At 37.2% G+C, this 22,711-nt stretch overlaps 1 protein-coding gene across 6 annotated transcripts in view; it reads left to right on the forward strand.

Moving 5' to 3' along the window:
• Window positions 1-22,711, forward strand: part of DYNC1I1 (dynein cytoplasmic 1 intermediate chain 1) — a 345,865-nt gene that overhangs the window by 64,552 nt on the left and 258,602 nt on the right. For 4 of the 6 annotated variants that reach the window (XM_021102406.1, XM_021102404.1, XM_021102405.1 and 1 more), the window contains exon 5: window positions 11,658-11,717. The exons of the other annotated variants lie outside the window; for them this stretch is intronic. In XM_021102406.1, coding sequence (XP_020958065.1) covers window positions 11,658-11,717 — 60 coding nt within the window. The remainder of the gene's footprint in view (window positions 1-11,657; window positions 11,718-22,711) is intronic. 6 annotated transcript variants of the gene reach the window in all.

The following is a 22,711-nucleotide window of genomic DNA, read 5'->3' on the forward strand; positions in this document are numbered from 1 at the left end:
CATTGGGTGGGTGGATAGTGATACAATTAATTTCTATCTTTTGGGCTATCTATGGCCTTACGCCATCACTAAGTCCTATTTCCCAATCAGTCAAGAACACTCAAGTCCCTCCCCACTTTATTTTTAACAAACTCTTATTATTATAGAAACAATATCGGTTTTATAATTTTATAAAGTATAAAATATCTTTGTAAAATATAAACAAGCAAAAACAGGAAAAAATCATATTTCTACTACCAGAGAATATGCATTAGCACTCTTAATACTTTAGTGTATATTCTTTCACACAATATATATCATCATATATATGATAAACAATATATTATACAAACTGTTGAACTTGTTTTTCAAGTATCTCTGTTCTTAATACATTTTCATCTTATCTGGTATCTACACTATCTTCAAATTTCCCCAGATGCCCCCAACATAATCCTATTGTCTTTAAAATCGATGCCTGTCTTCTAGCTATTAGCATCTATTAACCAAAACCCTTAGAGCCTTAGATTTTTCTCTAGGGGGGGTGAGGCCTCTCCCAAGGGGCTGCAGCAGAAGAAGAAATATCTTCTGAAACACTTAGCAGGAGAACAAGGTCAGTGAATTAGAGATTTTTTAGGCTTCACGTGTATTCCAGATCAAGAACTGGTACAGATGCATGCAGGTCTTCTGCTGTTTAGTTTGAACATAGCAAGTTTCATGTTGAGAAAATAACTTGGTAAAACTCAGATATTTGATAAACTCTGCCTTTCCCTGCTCTACTTACTTGCCTTCTGAATCCTGACAGCACAAATAAGGAAATCAGAATAATTTATTTATGGTCACTTGGTGCTAGCTGCACTGGTCACCACTTTCTTTTCTCAGTGATTTGAGGGGAGGAAAATGTGCTCAGAGGCCACATGGTCTTACTGCCCACCAGAAAATCCTTAGGACTTTCAGCTTCATCCACAAATAGATTCCATAGGCTTCCCTGGCACTTCATGAACCTCGAAGGATTTTTAAGTCTTTTCTGGTGAAAACATCACCATCTTTTAAGGTGCTCTGATGAATCAGAGGCTGCAGGGAAGATGATAAGGAGGTTTTAGTAAAGGTGAAAAAGTATAATGCATTAATGCAAAACCTGGGAGGAAATTTAATACGACTATTAAAATTCTGTGTGTATAAAATTCTTTAAGTGATCATTATGTAAAGAGTAGTTGACAGGATGCTACCAGCTAATTGGACTTCAGGGAGATTGAAATCACTGATTCAAGACTAGCTAAGTCAGTCTCTTTGGAAATTAAATTGTACACGAAAGGGTTTTCTCTTTATGTAGCACATTGACTGATTGCTTAAAAAGTTGTTAATATTTTGTCATTCCGTCTTAGGCAGAGTGTTGTATATACCCATATGGTTAGTGTCACAGGGTGAGCACCTATTTTTAGCAACAGGTTACTGAGCTTTCTTATAGAGAGATTGCTTACTTGATAGCAGGTCCTCTGTGTAAGATTTGGAGAAAACATATCCTTTCTATGATGGGAAGTCTTACTTTTCTTTGTGTCTTTTTTTTTTTTTTTTTCTTTTAGGACCGCATCCACGTCATATGGAGCTTTCCAGGCAAAGGGTCCAAACAGAGCTGTAGCCACTGGCCTATACCACAGCCACAGCAACGCCAGATCCTTAACCCATTGAGCGAGGCCAGGGATCAAACCCGCATCCTCATGGATGCTAGTCGGGTTCATTAACTGCTGAGCCATGACGGGAACTACTTACCTTTCTTTTTGAATCTAGCTCAGGTGCACTTCCCATATGGCTTATTGTGGCCCATGTCAGAGCTCCATATTGGTGCTTTGATGTTAGCCAATGGGGGGGAGATTCTCGCACAGTAATGCAGGAATGACACTTTTTAAAAAGAGCCTGGTCCAGGGGTTTCCTGGTAGCTCATCAGGTTAGGGATCCATCATTGTCACTGCTGTGACTTGGGTCACTGCGCAGATTTGATCCCTGGCCTGGGAACTTCTGCATGCCATGGACTCAGTTTAAAAAAAAAAAAGAGAGAGAGAGAGCCTGGTATAAACCTATATTGCACTATTCCAATTTTATTCCTGACATTGGAAAATCTTTTCATCATCATCACCAGTCCAAAGGCAGGAAATCGTTGAAGCTGGAAAGTAAAACATTAATTCATTCTTTAAATGTCATTCTTAATTAATTAACATCATGTTAATGACAGTGACAGATTGAGTGATATGATGGAATTTAAAATGTCCTTATTATTTGGTGTATAACTTTTGGAAATGGCATTTAAAAAAACAAAGTTTGGGGGAATGTTGACTGGAGATTTTCTGTTTGGCACTATATTTGCATTGGCCCAAACTGTTTTCTTTATCTGATTAATGACTAGTGATTTGTTTGACAGAGGAAATGTGTGGGAAAAGAGTCCAGAGAAACTGTGGGACTCAGAGGAACTTGGGATTCTGTCCTCCAGTGGTCTTTCCACCCTAAAGAGAAAGGAAGGAAATGAAAAGTTGGGCTCCAATGCGGGTGCTTCAGGGATTAAGAAAAGTGGCTGAGTTCCTTTGGGAGAGAAGGTCGCTGGACCTCTTTTTATTCTCAGCACACACTAGCACTGTGGTCAACATTTTTCCCCCAGTTTTATGGAAAAACAGTTGATGACATACATCATGGTATCCGTTCAATTGTACAACATGATGGTTTGATTCACAAGTGTTGTGAAATGATTACCACAGTAGGTTCAGCTAACATCCATCTTCTCCTACAGATGCAATAAAAAGAAAAGAAAAAAAGAAAAAGCATTTTCGCTTTGCAGTGAGAACTCCTAGGATCTACTCTCTTAGCAGCTTTCCCGTATATCTTAGAACAGCGTCAGCTTTAGTCATCATGTTGTACCACATCCCCAGTACTTTTTTATAAGCTGAAGTTTGTACTTTCTGAGCACCCTCATCTAATGGCCCCTCTCCCTACTCTTTGCCTTTAGTAACCACAAGGCTGGTCTCATTTTTTATGAGTTTTTTTGGTTCTACACATCATTGAGATCATATAGTATTTGTCTTTTTCTGTCTGGCTTATTTCACTTACCATAATGCCTTCGAGGTCCATCCATGTTGTCAGAAACAGTAGGATTGCCTCATTTTTTATGGTTAAATAAAATTGTATTGTATGTATATAGCTGTGTACACACACACACACACATATATATCTACATACATCATAATTTCTTTATCCGCTCGTGCATTGAGGTCAGCATTTTCCAGATAGGCTTTCTGTCTTCAATGTGAAAGTGAGCCTGAAAATGTTCGTAGGACTGTGTGGTGACATGCCATAGAAGCCTGTGTCCTTTTCAAGTGGTAGAGGTAAGGGAGACAGGTAGACATGTCCTGGTTTATTCTCTTATTTTTAAATAAGGGAATTAAAAGCAATTTTTTGGGGGGAATCAACTTACCCTCACACTTCACACCTGTCTGCAGAAAAGGCAAGTAAAGATTGTTCATTTATTAGTTCCCCGTGGTCTAGCAGTTAGGATGCACTGCCTTCACCTCTGGGGCCCAGGTTCAATACCTGGTCTGGGAACTGAGACCAATCCCTCATCAAGCCACTGCATGCCTAAGACCATTCATTTGTACCTTCATTCATTCATCTATTCATTCAATAAATAGTTGAGAATTTGTTATGTGTACAACACTAGGCCTGCAAGACATACAAAGATGAAGGAATTTTTCTTACTTCTAAAGATCCCACTTCCAGTAAATTGGCATATTTACTTTGAAGCCATCTAAAGAGATGTTTTTGTGTAGTTACAGCCCTCAAATATTTGTACTTATAGAGATAAGCAATAACATCATAAAGCGTTATTCCAAGATCGTCTATAATTCATTTGTATATTCTTGTGGGATGAGTACCTAGTGTCTTGACACATATTAAGTACTTGTTAAGTGTTTGTTGATGTGTGTGTGCATGCACGTGCTCACATATGCACACCTACACACACCTATGCACAAATTGCAGGAAAGTAAATGGGGTGGGTGAAAAATGAGTGGAGAGATGAAGACCCAGGTGAAAGCCAGGTAGTTCAAGTTTGCTGGGCTAGTTGTCAGAAGATGGACTGGCAGTGGTTACAGGACTGAAGTACAAGGTGAGAATTTCCTCATGGAAGAAAGGCAGAAATCCAGTTACTGCGCTCAGAGGGAAAAGTTAGGGTGGAACTAACAGTGTGTTTAGTTTGAGGCTGAGGCCCCTGGACTTTTAACAGTACTCATGACATCCTCAGACTATCTTCAGACTTGGTTCTAAAGTCTGATGTAGGGCTAGTGTTGAGGTCAAGTGGATTGTAGGTTGGCAAAGAGAACTGTGAAATAAGAGCTGCAGGCATGTCTCTATTCTTGTTCCATAGAGAGACAAGTCATTTATGAATGAGGCTATTGAGGACACACATATTTAGAGAGCAAACATTGGAGCTGGGTCTTAAAAAGTACCTATGGTTTGGACATGTAGAGATGGGAGAAAGGGCACTGCAGATAATGGGAGAGGCAAAAACCAAGGAAAATGGCTGAGGGCGGGAGTGGGTGAGAAGAGGGAATGTGGGACGTAGATTGTGTGTTTAAGAAGGCTGTGTGAAAAGTGATCAGAGTCTGGGAGACAACGATGGCCTTGGAGACAGTTGAGATTCCTGGCTCCCACATCTGGCTATCTATTGAATTTTCCTGGCAGCTTATTAAAAACACAGATACCTATGGCACAAATCTGAGGTGAGATCTGGGCCACTGCAATTTTATAATGTTTTCAAGGTCTGAGGACTAGTTTGGGGGAACCATTGGTCTGATAAAAAGAACAGAAATTCTGAATGAGTGTAGGTGTAGAGAAAGAAAGGAAGCACAGATGGGACAAGGAAGGGTGAAATGGCGTTGGGGCACAGATGGATATGTTCAAAAAATGTGAAAAGGTGGAGCTTGGAGCTCAAAGACAATAAGGAATTTGGGGTTATTTTTTGCGGAAGATATATGGACTTGTTTAGGATCACCTACAGTTAGAGTGTAAAGGGGAGAGGAGAAGAAACAGCCCTGACTGGGGAATGTCTGTCTGTCTTTACAGGGATGGAAAGAAAAGGACCCTTCCACAATTATAGTGAGAGAGGAGGAAAAGACAGGAATTTGAGGGTCATGAAAACTGAAAGAAATAACATGCTAGGAAGGTGCCAGAAATCACCAGAATTTAGAAATCAAGGAGGAGAAACAAGAATTAGCCGTGGGCCTGGTGATTTGGAGGTCATTGCCATCACCATCATCACTACCACCATCATCATCACCATCATTTTTGTTATAGCTTGTGATATTTTATTTCCATAGGCTGATTTCCTGGAAGTAAACCAAGTCCTGGAGTAATGCTGTGATTCTTGCTCCATATTGGCGTATTGCTTTCCAAAAGAACTGTACTATTTAAAATGCTACCACCAGTATCTGAGAGAGCCTCAGCCACATTGAATACTAGCATTACAAATGACAGTTAGCTCCTGCCTTCCAAGTATTTATCAGACATCTCTTTCTTAGAACCAAAACCAAAACCAAAAAAAAAAAAAAAAAAAAAAAAAAGAGTAAGAGCAAAGACACTCTTTAAGGGGAGAATATTAAGGATCTCTACTCTGAAGTCTAAAAAAGATGAGAAGAAGAATGGAAACTACCAGCTTGCTGCTGAACAGGAGGAAATTAATCACTCATCAGAAAGCAAGGTTTACACAACACAGACATCATGTCTTTTACTTCTAAGTTAAACTTTCCTCAGAGGACCAGAGATTGCCTTGTTTTGTTTGTGTTTTGTTTGAATTTTCACTTCCCTCTAATAAATTGAAACTGAGCAAATAAAATTGGGCCAATGAAGGGAGAATTTTATAAGAAGCTAGATAGTGATGATGGTAAAAGGTTTAAAAACAAAGTTCCATTAGTCTCATAATAGGTTACTGCTAGTTTGAAGATTTTGGTTTTTTGCCTATTCTTTTTTTAAAGAAATATTGAAAAACGAATTGTTCCTTCAATTATAAACTTACATAGCGGGTCTTTTTAGATGAGATGCCAAAGTCTACGTTGTTTAGCATGTCAGGTCAAAGAAGTGAATGATTATTTTCCATGGTATGGGAAGCTTCTGTACCTAGTACTTGAAACAAAGTTGGAAAATGTGACCTTAAACAGCATGTCCAGAACTGCCAATCCAACAAGGGGACCATTGAGCTATGGCAATGCCCCCTAGGTCCAGATTAGGTGAGGAATTATTGGGTTAATCAGGAACTGTACAAATAGCAGGTTCTCCGTAAAAGAGATCAGAGATCTTCCCTTGGCCCCTCAAGAGAGTTCACCTAAGAAATCATCCTAAAAGTGATCAGAGCAGACCAACGCAATGCTTAAAAATAATCAAACAAAACCAGAATGGTTTCCTAGACAGGAACACTGGACAACATCTAACTGACAGAATTAAAGAAAGATTACATCAGTCAGAAAGGGTTCTGTTGGTCATCCCAAGAACTAGGCAGAATGGAGGCTCCGGCTGCAGTGAGTGGGGGCGTGCTTAGTTTTGCTGAAAGATATGAATGTGGTGGGCACAGGACAGGAGAAGCTGTGGGAGTTAAGCATTCAGTTTCATTTGTTCTGATTCCAAAGACACTGCTGGTCACCTGGCTTCCTGGCAAGTTGGCCTTCAAGGGGAGAATCTTTGTCAGGCTTATACAATTGCTCAGCCTACCAATTATTGTTCTCATGACAAATTTATAAACTGGCATCTAAAATATAACTTATTAGATCTAGTAGTCTTATTAGACTTAGTACACTAACTTAGCTGCCTACCATTAACAAGGCACTAATGAATGTAAGTTTACATTCAAACCCTTCTCCATCTTTCAAAAACCAGGTCAAATGAACTCTCTCGTCTTTTCAGAGGGAGGATATATTCCTGGTCTGGCTTCCAAAGGATAATGAAAGTACAGTCCAGTTCCTGGCTGGCTGGTATGGAATAAACACTCATTGAAAGGAAATTATAGGGAGTTCCAGTTGTGGCTCCATGGTAATGAGCCTGACTAGTATCCATGAGGATGCAGGTTCTATCCCTGGCCTTGCTCAGTGGGTTAAGGGTCAGGCATCATGAGCTGTGGTGTAGGTCACAGATGCAGCTCGGATCCTGTGTTGCTGTGGCTGTGGTGTAGGCCTGCAGCTGCAGCTCCATTTTGACTCTCCTGGGAACTTTCAAATGCCGCAAGCACAGCCTTGAAAAGCAAAAAAAAAAAAAAAAAAAAAAAAAAAAGCAAAAAAAAAGCAAAAGAAATTATAACTTATTTGTATTAATTTTTTCAGCTAACATTGATTGAAACTTTAAACTGTGCCAGGCCCTGGCCAAGGGATGAGAACTACTTTTTCCCTTGTTTATGTTATCAGTACACATATCATTAGGTATAAATATTCATAAGTCTCATTCCTTTACTAAAATGCAGTACTCTTAAATGCAAGTCCCGTGTCCCACAGTACAAATGTGGTGCTTATATGGCTTGTTTTACTTTCTGACTTGCTCTACTAAACTGTTATGTCTCAGCTCCCCATAAGAGTTGCAGTTTGTGACAATTATTTTAATTTTCTAGCACAATATTTTACATATTAGGCTCTTAGGAGTTACTTAAGGAATAATGAACGAATATTCTTATACAGATATTCTCTCCCCCTGCATGCATTGATTGGTCCATTCCAGAAATGACTGATAATTAGAACTAATTACTAAAGTTCACAGAGTGATGTCTAGATGAAAATAATTTGTGATAATATATTATGTTCACATATATTTACTTAAAATTTTACCACTTCTTTGATTTAAAAACAACAAACTACCTGGAAAGATATCAAATTGCCCAAGAAGCTGTGGAGAAACCATCATTTTACTTTCACTGATACAGCAGCTTGATGATAAGATGGTTAGACGTTATTTGGTTAAGGACAAGTGTTCCACCCAGAGAAGAGAAGGCTGAAAGACAGTCTAATCGTCATGTGATATTTTCACATATCAGGCAGAAAAGAACCCTTGAGGGCCTCTAGTCTGCACCCTCATTTTCCTAATGACAGATGTCTTTCCTGGGGATACACAGTGGAGCCACATCCAGAACACAAGCCAGCACCCCTAGGCTGAGACGAGGTCGTCTCCAAGGTGCTGCTCTCTCTGGGGAGGTTTTTTGGCAAGTTTACTCAGAAGGAATTCAGCAAATGTTAATACGCATTCCTAGGTTACCCTCAGAAACACATTGCTTATTTGATGTACTAGCTTTAAATTCCTTTTCAAAAAAAAAGATGTGTTCTGTGCAAGTCTGACCACTCCACAGATAGTGATGGGGAAAATGAAAAGAAAATAAAACTAGCACCCTTGACAGCATCCTTGACTTGACTCCTTAGCACATTGCTCATTATCAACAATAACTGTGGCCTCTTTTACTGAGTAAATATATGTGTGACTGAGGTGGAGGCCAGGACTGCAGTGGGTTAATTCCACGGACTACCTTTGTTGTTCTGGCTAAGTGCAAACTCCAGACTGCTAATCTATGGACTTCTTGAGTGAGTAATTCTGAGAGTCATCATTTTTACTTCTTTAAGGGCACAGTGAAGAATATATATATACACATATATATTTATGTATGTATATATATATATATGTATATGTATGGCTGGGTCACTTTTCTATATAGCAGAAGTTGGCACAACATTGTAAATCAACCATACTTGAAAAAAGTAAAAAAATAAAACCTTAAGATAAAAGAAAGAGTACAGTGAGTTCACATGAACTTTCAGATAAATAACAGAATACCTCTGACCACCTAGAAGCTGCCATGCTCTTCATGTGTCTGGGAGAAGTGGAAAAGGCCAATAAAATTGTCCCATCAGAAACCTGAGGGCAAAGGAGCTGAACCCACTCCTTATGAGGGAATGCTCCTCACAGCCAGAGCCAGAGGCTGCCCTTCTGTCTATGACCAAAGAAATATCTATAAATATAAAAGCTTTGATCCCCAGAGCTATGTGAACAGCAAGGGAGAATTTCCTTAACAGATTTGGTTACTTCCACCATTTGAAAGGAGATAATGGAATCAGTGTCCAGAACCCGGAAAACCCTCTTTCCTTGGGCAGAGAACAAATGCAGAGCAGTAGTTTTCAGCCCTGGCTGCACATGAGAATCACCTGGATAGTTGGGAAAATCTGGATGCCTGGGTCCTACTCCAGACATTCTGATTTAATTGCTTTGAAAGTGGCCCGGGCCTTAGGCCAAGCTTGAGTTAATCACAGGTTTAGATACTGATGTACTTGAGGATCAGTGATGTTTTCTGCCTGCTAACTAGTGGAAGCAGTGGCCTAGCCCAGAACCATTCTTTAGAGGTGGTTTCAGAGTCAGCTGTTAGCATTATGACCCAGGAACTTGTTAGAAATACAAATTCTCAGACCCCATTCCAGAACTACTGAAATCAAAATTTCTGAAGTTGAGGATCAGCATCAGTATTTTAACAATCCATCCAGGTTAATCTGATCCATGTCAAGAGTTGGAAAACCGCTGATCTAAGTCCAGGCCTTGCTACTTGAAGAGGGGTCCGCAGACCAGCAGCCTCTGTTTGCCCTGGAGCCTGTGTAGAAATGCAGACTCTCAGGCCAGACCTACTAAATCAGAATCTGCAATTTAACAATATTCCCAGGTATCTGTGCATTAGAGTTTGAGAAGCACTGGTCTAAGAAAAGTGGCTAGTGTTCTCACTGGACTTTAGTTGTGACCTTTCAGAGCATTTAGGTAACGGGGCAAGAGCACAACCAGAGCTAATAAGGGAAGCTGTGAAACTGCATTCTGATATCTCTTCTTTGCAGGAGGAGCTTAGATGGGATCTTTTACATAGGTGTGGTGTTGACTCAAACTGGTAGTAGATATAGTGGGTGCGGTATAGTAAACATAGCTACTGTTTTATCAAATAGTTACATTATACTTTATAGGTGTAAGTACATTTAATCACTACAGAAAATCAGAGAGAGGCATCCATCCACCCATTCATTCAACCTACTACTATATTATATAAACATGTATGCCAGGCATGGGTGTAGGCACATCCTATAGTCTAGGGATGTAGCTGCCCCTGCCATTATGAGGCTTAAGTCCAGAGTCAGACAACAAACAGTCATCAGTAAACTGGATGTATAATAAATCTTAGGTAAAGATTCTTTATGAAGAAAGCAAAGCAGCAGAAGGGAATGTGATGGAGAGTGACAAGGAAGTGCTGCTGGAGGTACGGTGGTGAGAGAAGGAAAGCCCCTCTGGGCAGGTGACATTTGAGCCAAGACAGAAATGAAGCAAAGGCCTGAGCCACACAGCTCTTTGGGGGAACACGTCAGGGAGGACACAGTGAGGGAGGGGCCAGCTCTCAGGGATAAATTGGGAGGATCTTGGCAGGCCGGGTCATGGATTGCCTCACAAGCTGTGGTGAATCCTTACAGACAAGGAAGGCTTGAGCTGGGCTTTCCAAACCTCAGGGAGCCTACAGATCAGCTCCCCTGGTGCCTATTAAACTGTTAGGTGGAGTCGGTAAGTCTGGCTGAGACCTGAGTCTCAGTACTTCCAGCAAGCTCCCAAGAGATGCTGATGCTCCTGGTCTGTGGGCCACACTCAGAATCATCAAAGGGGTGCAGGGGTGGAGAACTTAAGCAACATGCTAAGTGTCACACAGTCGGTAAGTTGCAGAGGCAAGATTTAAATCTCAAGTGCCTGACCCCAAAGTCCCTGCTGTCTGTTGGTTGTCTACGAGGTAACTTCATGCCCGATTCACCTGTAATGTGATTCACCTGTACTTAATGTGCAGGGAACTTAAAGGGCCCTGAAAACCCTTGTGTCCGCTCTGGTCATGGAAGAGCTACTTGTCCCCTTTTATTCCGATAGAGAAATAACAAGGGAAATTGCTAACTATTGGTAACCTTGGTAACTGTTGATACTTGGTGCTCTCTCTTGTGAAGTACAAAATATATCCCTGGCATCTTTAGAGATGGTTGGAGACCATCATGGTGTAATATGTAAATAAAAACCACTGAAATGCCCACGAGCCTTGAAATCCAGTGAGCTATATTTGCAGAAACTGACTCAAGAAAGCCAGGTATGCAGTTATCGTTCAGGTCCTGCAGTCATATTCCATGTGGCCCGACCTCCCCAGGTGCTCCAGCTCTGGCCCACTCGCGAACCCTTACACTTGGGTCTCCTCACTGCGTGGGAGATGCCTGTTGCTCCCAGGTGTGGCTGGGCTCTGGGGTATACATGCAGCAGTTTACATGCTCATGTCAATCAGGTTTCAGTACAAAACAAACAAACAAGGGTGAGTGTGAGGATGGATGAGTATTTGAATGTTTAGCTCTGGGCTTCCTTCCATGAAAACAATGATACATATACATGTCTTTATATCTATATAACATATCCATATATGTTATATACATATATACAGGATCAAGCAGTTGTTCAAAGGATGGCTCCTCACTTTCTCTTGGGGGTTGTGGGGATGATGAAGTGGGGAGATGTTCTGTGTATGTATTGTAAATGCCATTGCCTTGATGAATGACATGGTTTGGTTTGGTTTGTTTCCCTCCCCTTTTGTTAATTCTCTGTGTTCTTTTTCCTTTGTGCTGCACGATTAGGACCCTGCAGTGGGACACAGACCCCTCAGTGCTCCAGCTGCAGTCAGACTCAGAACTTGGGTATATGTCTGCTCTTTTGTTACTCCTTTTATAATTTCTTTGCTAAAGTTGTGTTAAAATGCTGGAGCTGTTGTTGCTCTTGTTCTTCCTACCCTTTGTTGAATTTCCAGTTTGATAAGTTTATTTCCTCCTGTTAATTTTCCTTATAAAGTTATGCTTTGAAGAAAGTCTCTCTTTGTGGAAAATACCGCAAAAAGATGGCTTTTGATCTCCCTTTTTAATTCCTATTATTGCAAAAAAGCCCTCTCCGCAAAACGGAAATGATAAGCACATCTCCACACCTCAGCTTCAAGGTGGGGCACAAGAGTTCTGTGATGGCAGATATGTTTAACTTGGTCCTAACCATCTTCCCCTTGACAAACAAGTTGCCTTAAGATAACCTTTGTCAAAAATCAGTATTATAATGTTGTGTCTTGTTTGTTTCCTTTTCACTTTTTTGGGACTCACAATCAGCATTTAATTTGACTCAAGGTAGAAAATATAGATTCCTGTGAAAGAGAAAGCAGAAGTTCCCATTGTGGCTTAGCAGATTTGGAACCTGCTGTAGTGTCTATGAAGATGAAGGTTCGATCCCTGGCCTTGCTCAGTGGGTTAAGGAACCGGTATTGCCCCCAGCTGCGGCTCGGATCCAGTGTTGCTGTGACTGTGGTGTAGACCTTAGCTGCAGCTCTGATTCGACCCCTAGCCTGGGAACTTCCATATGCTGCGGGTGTGGCCATTAGAAAAAAAAAAGGATTTGTTAAGAAATCTCAAATGTTTGATGATGTTAATGTCTCCTATATCTGAGAGATCATTTTTTCCAGCTGGGAATGTATTTTAAAAGGTAACTTCAGAATAGAAAATTCATGCACAAAGAATAAAACATAGAGGCATTTCCTGGAAACTTAGTTTATTTCTCTTATAGGATTGGAGTTAACTGTATTTCCATGTGAGCTGTTTTCAGTGGGTGCTTATCCGAGCTTAGGCTCAAGCTCAAGAGAGCTGAGCGACCACGTACTTCTCTTTTCAACTTTACTGCAGTGAATTTGAGTTTAGCTTGAAATCGGCCATGGTAGGGATATTTACACCTCCAAAATTGGCCAGGGCTTGCTTCCTTTCCCTCAAGCCAGTGATGACACACTTACCAACATACCCCTGGGTACCTCAATATGTGAATAGCAAGTGTTATTCCAGTGTTTTATGAAACTGTTATTTTTTTCTTCTAAATATAACCCAGTGAATCCCAAAGTAGGCAGTTGTTTATTATTTATTTTGAATTTCTGAGATTGCTGGGCGTGTATCTATGAGTTTATCTCAATTTCAGTGCCTACTGTAGGTACAAGGTTGAAGGGCTATCTTTATGTTAGGTTAAATGCCATCTGCCTATGTCCCTTTATGTATACAGATGTTCTCTGCAGACTCACAATGCTAAACCAGGACATATCCTAACACTTCAAACAACTGATGTACTTTTTTTTTTTTTTAAAAAAAACTACTCTTTCTTGTCTATTTAGTTATATGGTTAATTGTATATTTCCATTTGTATCATTTAAATAACCAGGAAATGTAACTCAAATCAAGCAGAGAAACAATACATTGTATGTTACTATTCAGGGGAATTTCAGAATACAGTTCTTCAATATTTCATTGTGTGTGTGTTTTTTTTTTTTTTTTAAAGACTAGAACTGGCAGAGATTTTACCTTATGCACTTAAAATAACAGATTTTTTAGACAGATTGTGGCATTGGTGAATTACATGTGCTGGTGTGGAATGGTTAGAAATTTTCCCATTTATGTCTGTTTTCCGGGCAAAAACTCAGTTGACTATGCAGATTAGGACTTGTGACTTAGTCTAGGGAGGTGGCATATCTGTGGCTTCTACCTTGCCTGCCATATTTTGCTTTAGAGTGGACCCAGTGAATCAGAAAAAGATGAGAAAAGAGATTTTCTGTTCACTGAATGGTTTATCTTAGAGTTGGGAGGGAATGTTAAGAATATTTGAGAGAGGATATTGTTTCAGTCATGGCACAATTTCAAATATTGATTTAATGGAAGAAAATTTTTGAGGGTCTTTATATGCAGGCAATCTTCCTATCATTTGTAAATTTATGAAGTATATCTCAGACAACAGGATTTTTCTAGAGATAGTTTTATTTTCTCTTCTTGATCCTTGGCAAGAGGTTGACCATAGCCCATAACTTGCTCTGTCACTTGATTTTTTTTTTTTAACAGGTTTATTCAACTATAATTAACATTAAAAAAAAAAAACTACCCACATTTAAAGTGTTCAGACTGATGTTTTAATATGTATACAGACTCATGAAATCATCACCACAGTCAAGATAATGTATTTCTTATCCCCCCCAAATTTTCTCATCCCCTTTGTCATCCTCACTCCTGCTTCTCCCAGCCTCCCAAACAAATGATTTGCTTTCTCCCTACTGTACATCAGTTTACATTGCCTGGAATATCATATAAATGAAATCATGCAGTAGGTACTCTTTTGACTGACTTCTTTTACTCAGAATAGTTATTTAGAGACTCATTCATGTAGGTGTGTATCAGTAGTTCATTCCTTATTATTGCTGAGTAGTTTGTTGCATAGATACACCACGGTTTATTTATCCAGTCACTTTTGGATGTACATTTGGGCTGTTTCTAGTTTTGCCTGTTACAAATAAAAGTGCCATGAACATTCATGTACAGATCTTCTTATGCAATGTGCTTTCATTTCTTCTGTGTAAATATCACCAAGTAAAATGGCTGAACCCAATGGTGAGTGTTTAACTTAAATAGTCACACTGTTTTCAAAGTGATTTTAATCATTATACATTCTCACTGGTAGTGTTATGAGAGCCTCAGTCCCTCCACATTCTTTATAGCATTTGGTTTGGACTTTTTAAAACATTATTTTTTAACTATTATCAAAGAGTATTTCATTGTGATTTTAATTTGCATTTCCCCAGTGGTTAACAGTATTGAATATCTCCTTATGTACTTATTTGCTGTTTGATATTTTCTCTGATGAAATATCTACCTAAATCTTTTGGACTTACTGCTTGTGAATTGGATTATTTTCTCATTAGGAAGTTTTGAGGGTTCTTTATGTATTCAGGATACAATCCTTTGTCTGATGTATAATTTGTAAATATTTTCTCCCAGTTTATCACTTTTTTTTTTCATTCTCTTAACAGTGTCTTCAAGAATGCAAACTTTTGAAATTTTGGCAAATTCTGATTTTCAAGTTTGTTATTTTATGTATCATGCTTTTAGTGATGTGGGAGTTTCAATAATTACTTAAGTATTCGGTGGAATGTAATTCCCCTGTGAAGCTGTTTGGGTTTGGAATTTTATTATGGGGAAAGTTAAAAGATGCAAATTTAATAACTTAAACAGTAATGGAACTAATGAAGTTGTCTATTTTTTTAAAGTGGGCATCGGCAGTTTGTGTCTGTGAAGTAATATGCCCATTTTGTCTCTGTTGGCAAATTTCTTGGCCTAAAATTGTGTATATGTTCCTTCAGCATCTTTTAAATATCTGCAGAATCTGTAGATATAATTACATCTCTCATTCCTCATGTTGACAAATTTTGTCCTGTGTCTTTTTCTTCTAATAAGTATGGCTAGATATTTATTAATTTTATTGACCTTCTTAAATAACCAGCATTTGGTTTCACTGATTTTTCTCTATTTTTCTATTTTCTGTTTCATTGATTTCTAGACTAATATTACTTCTTTTCATCTGCTTAATTTGTATTTAGTATGCTTTGCTTTGTTTAGTTTCTTAAAGTGGAAGCAGAGGTCATCGACTTGAAACTAATGTAAGTGTGTAGTGCTATTTCTAATATAGGAGCTTAGTGCTGTTAATTTTCTCTTAAGTAGTACTTCGTGGCATCTTGCAAATACTGGTATCTTTTTTTGTCATTTTCATTTAGTTTAGAGTACTTTCTAGTCTCACTTTTCATTTCATCTTTAACTGATGAGTGATTTGGAAGTGTGTCATTTAGTTTCTATGTATTTGGAGATATTTCAGAAATTTTTCTGTTATTGATTCCTAATTTAAATCTGTTGTAGGAGTTCCCATCATGGCGCAGTGGTTAATGAACCTGACTAGGAACCATGAGGTTGTGCGTTCAATCCCTGGCCTCACTCAGTGGGTTGTGGATCTGGCATTGCTGTGAGCTCTGGTATAGATCACAGACACGGCTCAGATCCTGCGTTGCTGTGGCCCTGGTATAGGCCAGCAGCTACAGTTCCAATTAGATCCCTAGCCTGGGAACCTCCATATGCTGTGGGGTGCGGCCCTAGAAAAGACAAAAAAAATAAAAAATAAAAATAAAAAAATTCTGTTTTAGTTAGAGGACATACTTTGTATTATTTGTATGACTTCAAATTTGTTGAATTTTACTTTATGGCTCATTGTATAATATGTCTTAGTAATTGTCCTTTGTGCCCTTGAAAAGGATGTGTGTTCTGCTCTTGTTGGGTAAAATGTTCTAAAATTGTCAGTTAGGTTAGATTGGTATATTATGGTGTTCCAGTGGCCGATATCTTTTACTGATGTTATGTCTGCTGGTTCTGTCAATTATTAGGAGAGGAGTGTTGAAGTTTCTAACTACAATTTTGAGTTTTTCTATTTCTCCTTGCTGTACTGTCAGCTTTTGTTTCATGTATTTTGAAATTTTGTTATTAGGTGCTTAAATGTGTAGGATTCTTATATCTCTCTTGATGAATTGACTCCTTTATCATTGTGAAAAAAGCTTTTGTATCCCTGGTAATAAATTTTGCTCTGAAATCTTCTTTAGTCTGGTATTAATGTAGCCACTCCAGCTTTCTTCTGACTTACGCTAGCTTGGTACATCTTTTTTCATTCTTTTGCTTTTTAACCTATTTTTTGCTTTACATTTAAAATATGTTTCTTGTAATTACTGCTGTGGTTCAGTGGGTTAAGAATCCAGTGTTGCTGCAGCTGTGGCATAGGTCGCAGCTGTGGCTTGGATTCCACCCCTGGCCTGGGAACTTCCATATGCTGTGGGGGTGTGGCCAAAAAAGACAAAAAAAAGTGCTTTTCTTATGAGAGCATGAATGGATCTTGCACTTTAAATCTATTGCAGCAATCTCTGCTTTTGAATTGGGGATATTTGCACCATTTATATTTAATGTGATTATTGATATGGTTAGATTTAAATCAATACAATATTAATATCTATTCTCTATTTGTCCCATATAATCTTCTTTCCTTTTATTCTTTTGAGCTTCCTTTTATATTATTGCATTCTTTTGTGATTCTCTTTTTACCACTACTTGATATAAGCTATAGTTATTTGTGTTATTTTAGTGGTTGCTTGAGTGTTTATAATATACGTCTTTAACTTAATGACAGTCTACCTCAAATGATATTATGTCAATTGTGTGTAGTATAAGAACTTTGCAATACATTTACATTTCTCCCTCTTGATCTTTGTGTTACTGTTGTCATTCATTTTACTTTGGATTATATTATAAGGCACATTGCACTGTTTTTGTTTAGACAGCCAGTTATCTTTTTAAAATTACCAGTTCATTTACGATATTATATTCATTTCAGGTATAAAACATACTGATTCAAAAATTTTATAGCTTATACTCCATTGAAAGTTTTTATAAAATATTGACTGTATTCTCTGTGCTGTATAATATATCATTATTGCTTATCTCTTTTATACATAGGAGTTTGTATCTCTTCATCTCATATCCCTACATTGCCCCCCTCTTCCCTTTCCCACCAGAAACCAAGAATTTGTTCTCTATACTATGAGTCTGTTTCTATTTTGTTATATTAATTCATTTTATTTATTTATTTTTTTGATTCCACATATAAGTGATGACATACAGTATTGGTCTTTCTCTGTTGGGTTTTTTCACTAGCAGTAATACTTTCTGTATCCATCCATGTTTTTGCAAATGCCAGAATTTCATTCCTTTTATAAAGACTAAGATTCCATTATATATATATATATATATATATATACACACACACCTTTTTTATTCATTCATGTGTTAATGAACATTTAGGTTGCTTCCATATCTTAGCTATGGTAAATAATTCTGCTGTGAACATTGGGGTGCATTTATCTTTTAAATTCGTGTTTTCATATTCTTCAGATATACCCAGGAATGGAATCACTCAATCATATGGTAGTTCTATTTTTAGTTTCTTGAGGCACATCCATAATGTTTTCCAAAGTGGCTGTACATTCCTACCAACAGTGTACGAAGGTTCCTTTTCTTTGCACCTCTTCAACATTTATTATTTGTAGATTTTTTTGATGATAACCATTCTGACAGGTGTGAGGTAATATCTCATTGTGGTTTTGATTTGCATTTCTCTGATGATGAGCAATGTTAACCTTTTTTCTGTGTGCTTTTTAGCCATCTGTATGTCTACTTTTGTGGAAGGTATCTGTTCAGATATTCTGTCCATTTTTAATCATGTTGGTTTTTTAGAAATACTGAGTCATATGAGCTATTTATATATTTTGTATTTTAACCCCTTATCAGAAATCTCATTTGCAAGTATTTTCTCCCATTCAGTAGGTTGACTTTTGAATTTGTCAGTGTTTTCCTTTGCTATACAAAAGTCTTTAAGTTTAGTTAGGTCCCATTTGTTTATTTTTTTCTTTTAATTCTTTTATCTTAGTAGACAGATCCCCCCAAATATTCCAGTGATTTATGTCAAAGAGTGTTCCACCTATATTCTCTTCATAAGAATTTTATGGTTTATGGTCTTACATTTAAGTCTTTCATCCATTTTGAATTTATTTTTGTGTATGGTGAGAGGAAATGTTTTAACCTCATTCTTTTAATTGCAGCTATCCAGTCTTTCTCAGCACCAATTGTTAAAAAGACTGGTTATATATTCTTGACTCCTTCAACATAGATTAATTGACTATATGTGAGTGCATTTACTTATGGGCGCTCTATTTTTTGCCATTGATTTATATATTTGTTTTTGTACCATGATGTTTTGGATACTGTAGCTTTGTAGTATAGTCTGAAGTCAGGGACCATAATACCTCCAGCTTTGTTCTTTATTCTTAAGATTACTTTGTCAAATCAGGATCTTTTGTTGTTCCATATAAATTTTAAGATAATTTGTTCTAGTTCTATGAAAAATGTCATGCGTGTTTGGATTGGGATTGCATTAAATCTGTAGATTGCTTTGAGTAGTATGCCCATTTTAATAATATTAATTCTTCCAATCCAAGAACACAGTATATATTTCCATTTCTTTGTGTCATTTTCAAATTCCTCCATCAGTGTTTTTTGATTTTCTTTTTTTTTGTCTTTTTGCTTTTTTTTTTTTTGTCTTTTTGCTTTCTTGGGCCGCTCCCGTGGCATATGGAGGTTCCCAGGCTAGGGGTCGAATCGGAGCTGTAGCTGCCAGCCTACGCCAGAGCCACAGCAATGCAGGATCCAAGCCGTGTCTGTGACCTACACCTCAGCTCACGGCAACGCCAGATCATTAACCCACTGAGCAAGGCCAGGGATTGAACCCGCAACCTCATGGTTCCTAGTCGGATTCGTTAACCACTGCACCACAACGGGAACTCCTGTTTTTTGATTTTCAAAGTTCAGGTCTTCACCTCCTTGGATAATAAAATTCTGAGGTATTTTATTTTATTCTTTTAATGTGATTTGAAACAGGATTTTCTTCCTTGTTTTCTCTTTCTGATGGTTAATTATTATTATATGGAAAACCAACAGATTTCTGTATGTTACTCTGACACTTTACTAAATTCATTTATTAGTTCTAACAGTTTTTTGTTGGGGATTTTAGGGTTTTTTCTATATATTGTATCATAGCACCTACAAATATGAGTGTTTTACTTATTCCCTTCCAATTTAGATGACTTTTATTTCTCTTTCTTGTCTGATTGCTGTGGCTGGGACTTCTAATACTATGTTAAATAGAAGTGGTGAGAGTGGGCATATTTGCCTTTTTTCTATACTTTAGAGGAAAGACTTTCAGTTTTTCACTGTTGAATATGAATAAGGTGTAAATTTGTAATAAATTGCTTTTATTATGTTGAGATGTGTTCCCTCCATAACAGCTTTGACAAGAGGTTTTTTTTTTTTTTTTTGCAATAAATGCATGTTGAGTTTTGTCAAATGCTTTTTTAGCATCTATTGAGATGATCATGTGGCATGTATTCCTTTTGTTAATGTGATGTACCATATTGATTGATTTGCAAATATTGAACTATCCTTGCTTCCCTGTAGTAAATCCCACCTCAGCGTGGTGAATGATCCTTTTTACACTTTATTGGATTCAGTTTGCTAATATTTTGTTGAGGATTTTTGTATCTATATTCATCAGAGATACTGGCCTGTAATTTCATGTTTTTGTAATATCTTTTTCTAGTTTTTGTTGTTGTTGTTTTTGTTTTGGCAGCACCCATGGCATGCTGAAGTTCCTGGTCCAGAGATTGAATTTGAACCAGAGATCAAACCTGAGCCACAGTATTGACAACACCAAAACACTAGGCCATCAAGTAACCTCGTAGTTTAGTTATTAGGGTAATTGTGGCCTCGAAAAATGAATTTGGGAGTGTTCCATCTTCTTCAGTTTTTTTGAATAGTTTGAGAAGAACAAACTATATATCTTCTTTATATGTTTGATAGAATTCCACTGTGAAATCTAATCCCAGACTTTTGTTTGCTGGGAGTAGAACTTTAATTTATTGATACAAATAAATTTTATTTGCAAATTTAATTACAAATTTAATTTCATTCTTAGTGATCAATCTATTCATATTGTTTATTTTTTCCTGATTCAGTCTTGACATGTTGCATGTTTTTAGGAATTTGTCCATTTCTTCTAGGATGTCCAGTTGGTTAGCATATAACTGTTGTTAGTATTCTATTGTGATTTTTTTTTTTTTATATCTTTCTGGTATTGGTTGTTATTTCTTCTCTTTCACATCTTATTTTATTTGAGTCTTCTCTCTTTTAGTCTTTATGAGCTTGACTAAAGGTTTATCAATTTGGTTTATCTTTTCAGAAAACCAACTCATGGTTCTATTGATCTTCTCTATTGTTTCTTGGTCTTTATTTTATTTATTTTTCCTTCTTTATTATTTCCTTTCCTTTGCTGGCTGTTCTTTTTCTCCATTGTTTGAGATTTTTCTTGAAGAAGGCCTCTATCATTATAAACTTCTTTGTAGAACTGTTTTTGCTTCACTCAGATTTTTCCTCATTGTGTTTTCATTTCCATTTCTTTTGAGGTATTTCCTGATTTTCTCCTGGATTTCTTCATTGCCCCATTGGTTTTTTAGTAGCATGTTGTTTAGTCCCCACGTGTTTGTGCTTTTCCCCGCTTTCCTTTCTATAAATGATTTCTAGTTTCATACCACCCTGGTCAGAAAAAAAATGCTTGATATTATTTCTGTCCTCTTACATTTATTGAGACTTGCTTTGTGGCATAGCATGTGATATGTCATGGAAAATACTTGAGAATAATGTGTATTTTGCTGTTTTTGGATGGAATGTTCTATAAATATTAAGTTCAACTTTTCTAAGTATCATTTAAGATTATGGTTCCCTGTTGATTTTATGCCTTGATGATACTGGGGTGTTAATTGTATTCCTATCAATTTATGTCTATTAGTATTTGTTTTGTATATTTAGCTGCTCCTGTATTGAGTGCATATATGTTAACAAGTATTTTTGTATTGATCCTTTTTTATATTGCTCTCTCTATCATTATATGATGTCCTTCTTTGTTTTTCTTTATGGTCTTTATTTTAAAGTCCACTTTGCTGATATGGTATGGTACTCCTGCTTTCTTGTCATTTTAGTTTGCATGAAATCTTTTACTATCTTCTTACTTCAGCCTGTGTATCTTTAGCTCTGAAGTGATTGTCTTGTAAGCAGCATATAGATGTTATTTTTAATCCAGTCGGGCACCTTATGTCTTTTGACTGGAGCATTTAGTCCACTGACATTTCAAGTAATTATTGATAGGTATGTACTTACTGCCATTTCATTATTGGTTTTCTAGTTGTCTTGGTAGTCCTTCTGTGTTATTTCTTTCTTTCTTTTTCTTTTTCTTTTTTTTTTTTTTTGAGGTTTCATGATTTCCTTTAGTGGTATGCTTGTGTTTCTATCTCTCTGTTTTTGTGTATCTATTGTAGGTTTTTGATTTGTGGTTACCATGGAATTCATATATGCTGACCTATAGCTTTATCTATTTGTTTTAAACTGGTAGTCATTTATGTTAAAACAGATTTTAAAAGATCTGCTTTTTTTTTACTTTTCTCTCCCATGTTTTATATTTTGATGTCATATTTTACATCTTCATGCTTATCCCGTAACTGTTTATTGTATTATATTTGACAGTTTTTTTATTTTAATCTTTACACTAGCTTATTTAAGTGATTGATCTTCAGCATTTACTATATATTTTCCTTTACCAGTGGGATTTTCCTTTTCTATAGATTCTTACATCTTGTTACAGCCTTTCTTTTTCCACTTAGAGAATACCCTTTAACATTTCATATAGGGTAGGTTTAGTATTTATGAATTATTTTAGTTTTTACTTGTCTGAGAATTTCTTTACTTTTCCTTCAATTCTAAGTGATAATTTTGCTGGGTTGAGTATTTTAAATTGCATGTATTTCCCTTCCAGGACTTTGAATATATCATGATACTTCCTTCTGCAAAAATTCCTTCAGAAAAATCATCTGATTGTCTTATGGGTGTTCTGTGTATATGGCTCTGTTCTTCTTTTTCTGCCTTTAGAATTCTTTTTCTTTTAATTTTGCCATTTTAATAATCATCTGTTTTACTGTGGGTCTGTTCAGATTTATCTTATTTGATACAGTTTTCCTTCCTGTACCTGGATATCTTCTTCAGGTTTGGGAAATTTTCAGGGTTTTTTTTTGTCTCTTTGCTATTTCTTTGGGCTGCTCCCACGGCATATGGAGGTTCCCAGGCTAGGGGTCGAATCGGAGCTGTAGCCACTGGCCTACGCC

This window comes from Sus scrofa, chromosome 9 (assembly GCF_000003025.6).
Source record: "Sus scrofa isolate TJ Tabasco breed Duroc chromosome 9, Sscrofa11.1, whole genome shotgun sequence".
NCBI lineage: Eukaryota > Metazoa > Chordata > Mammalia > Artiodactyla > Suidae > Sus > Sus scrofa.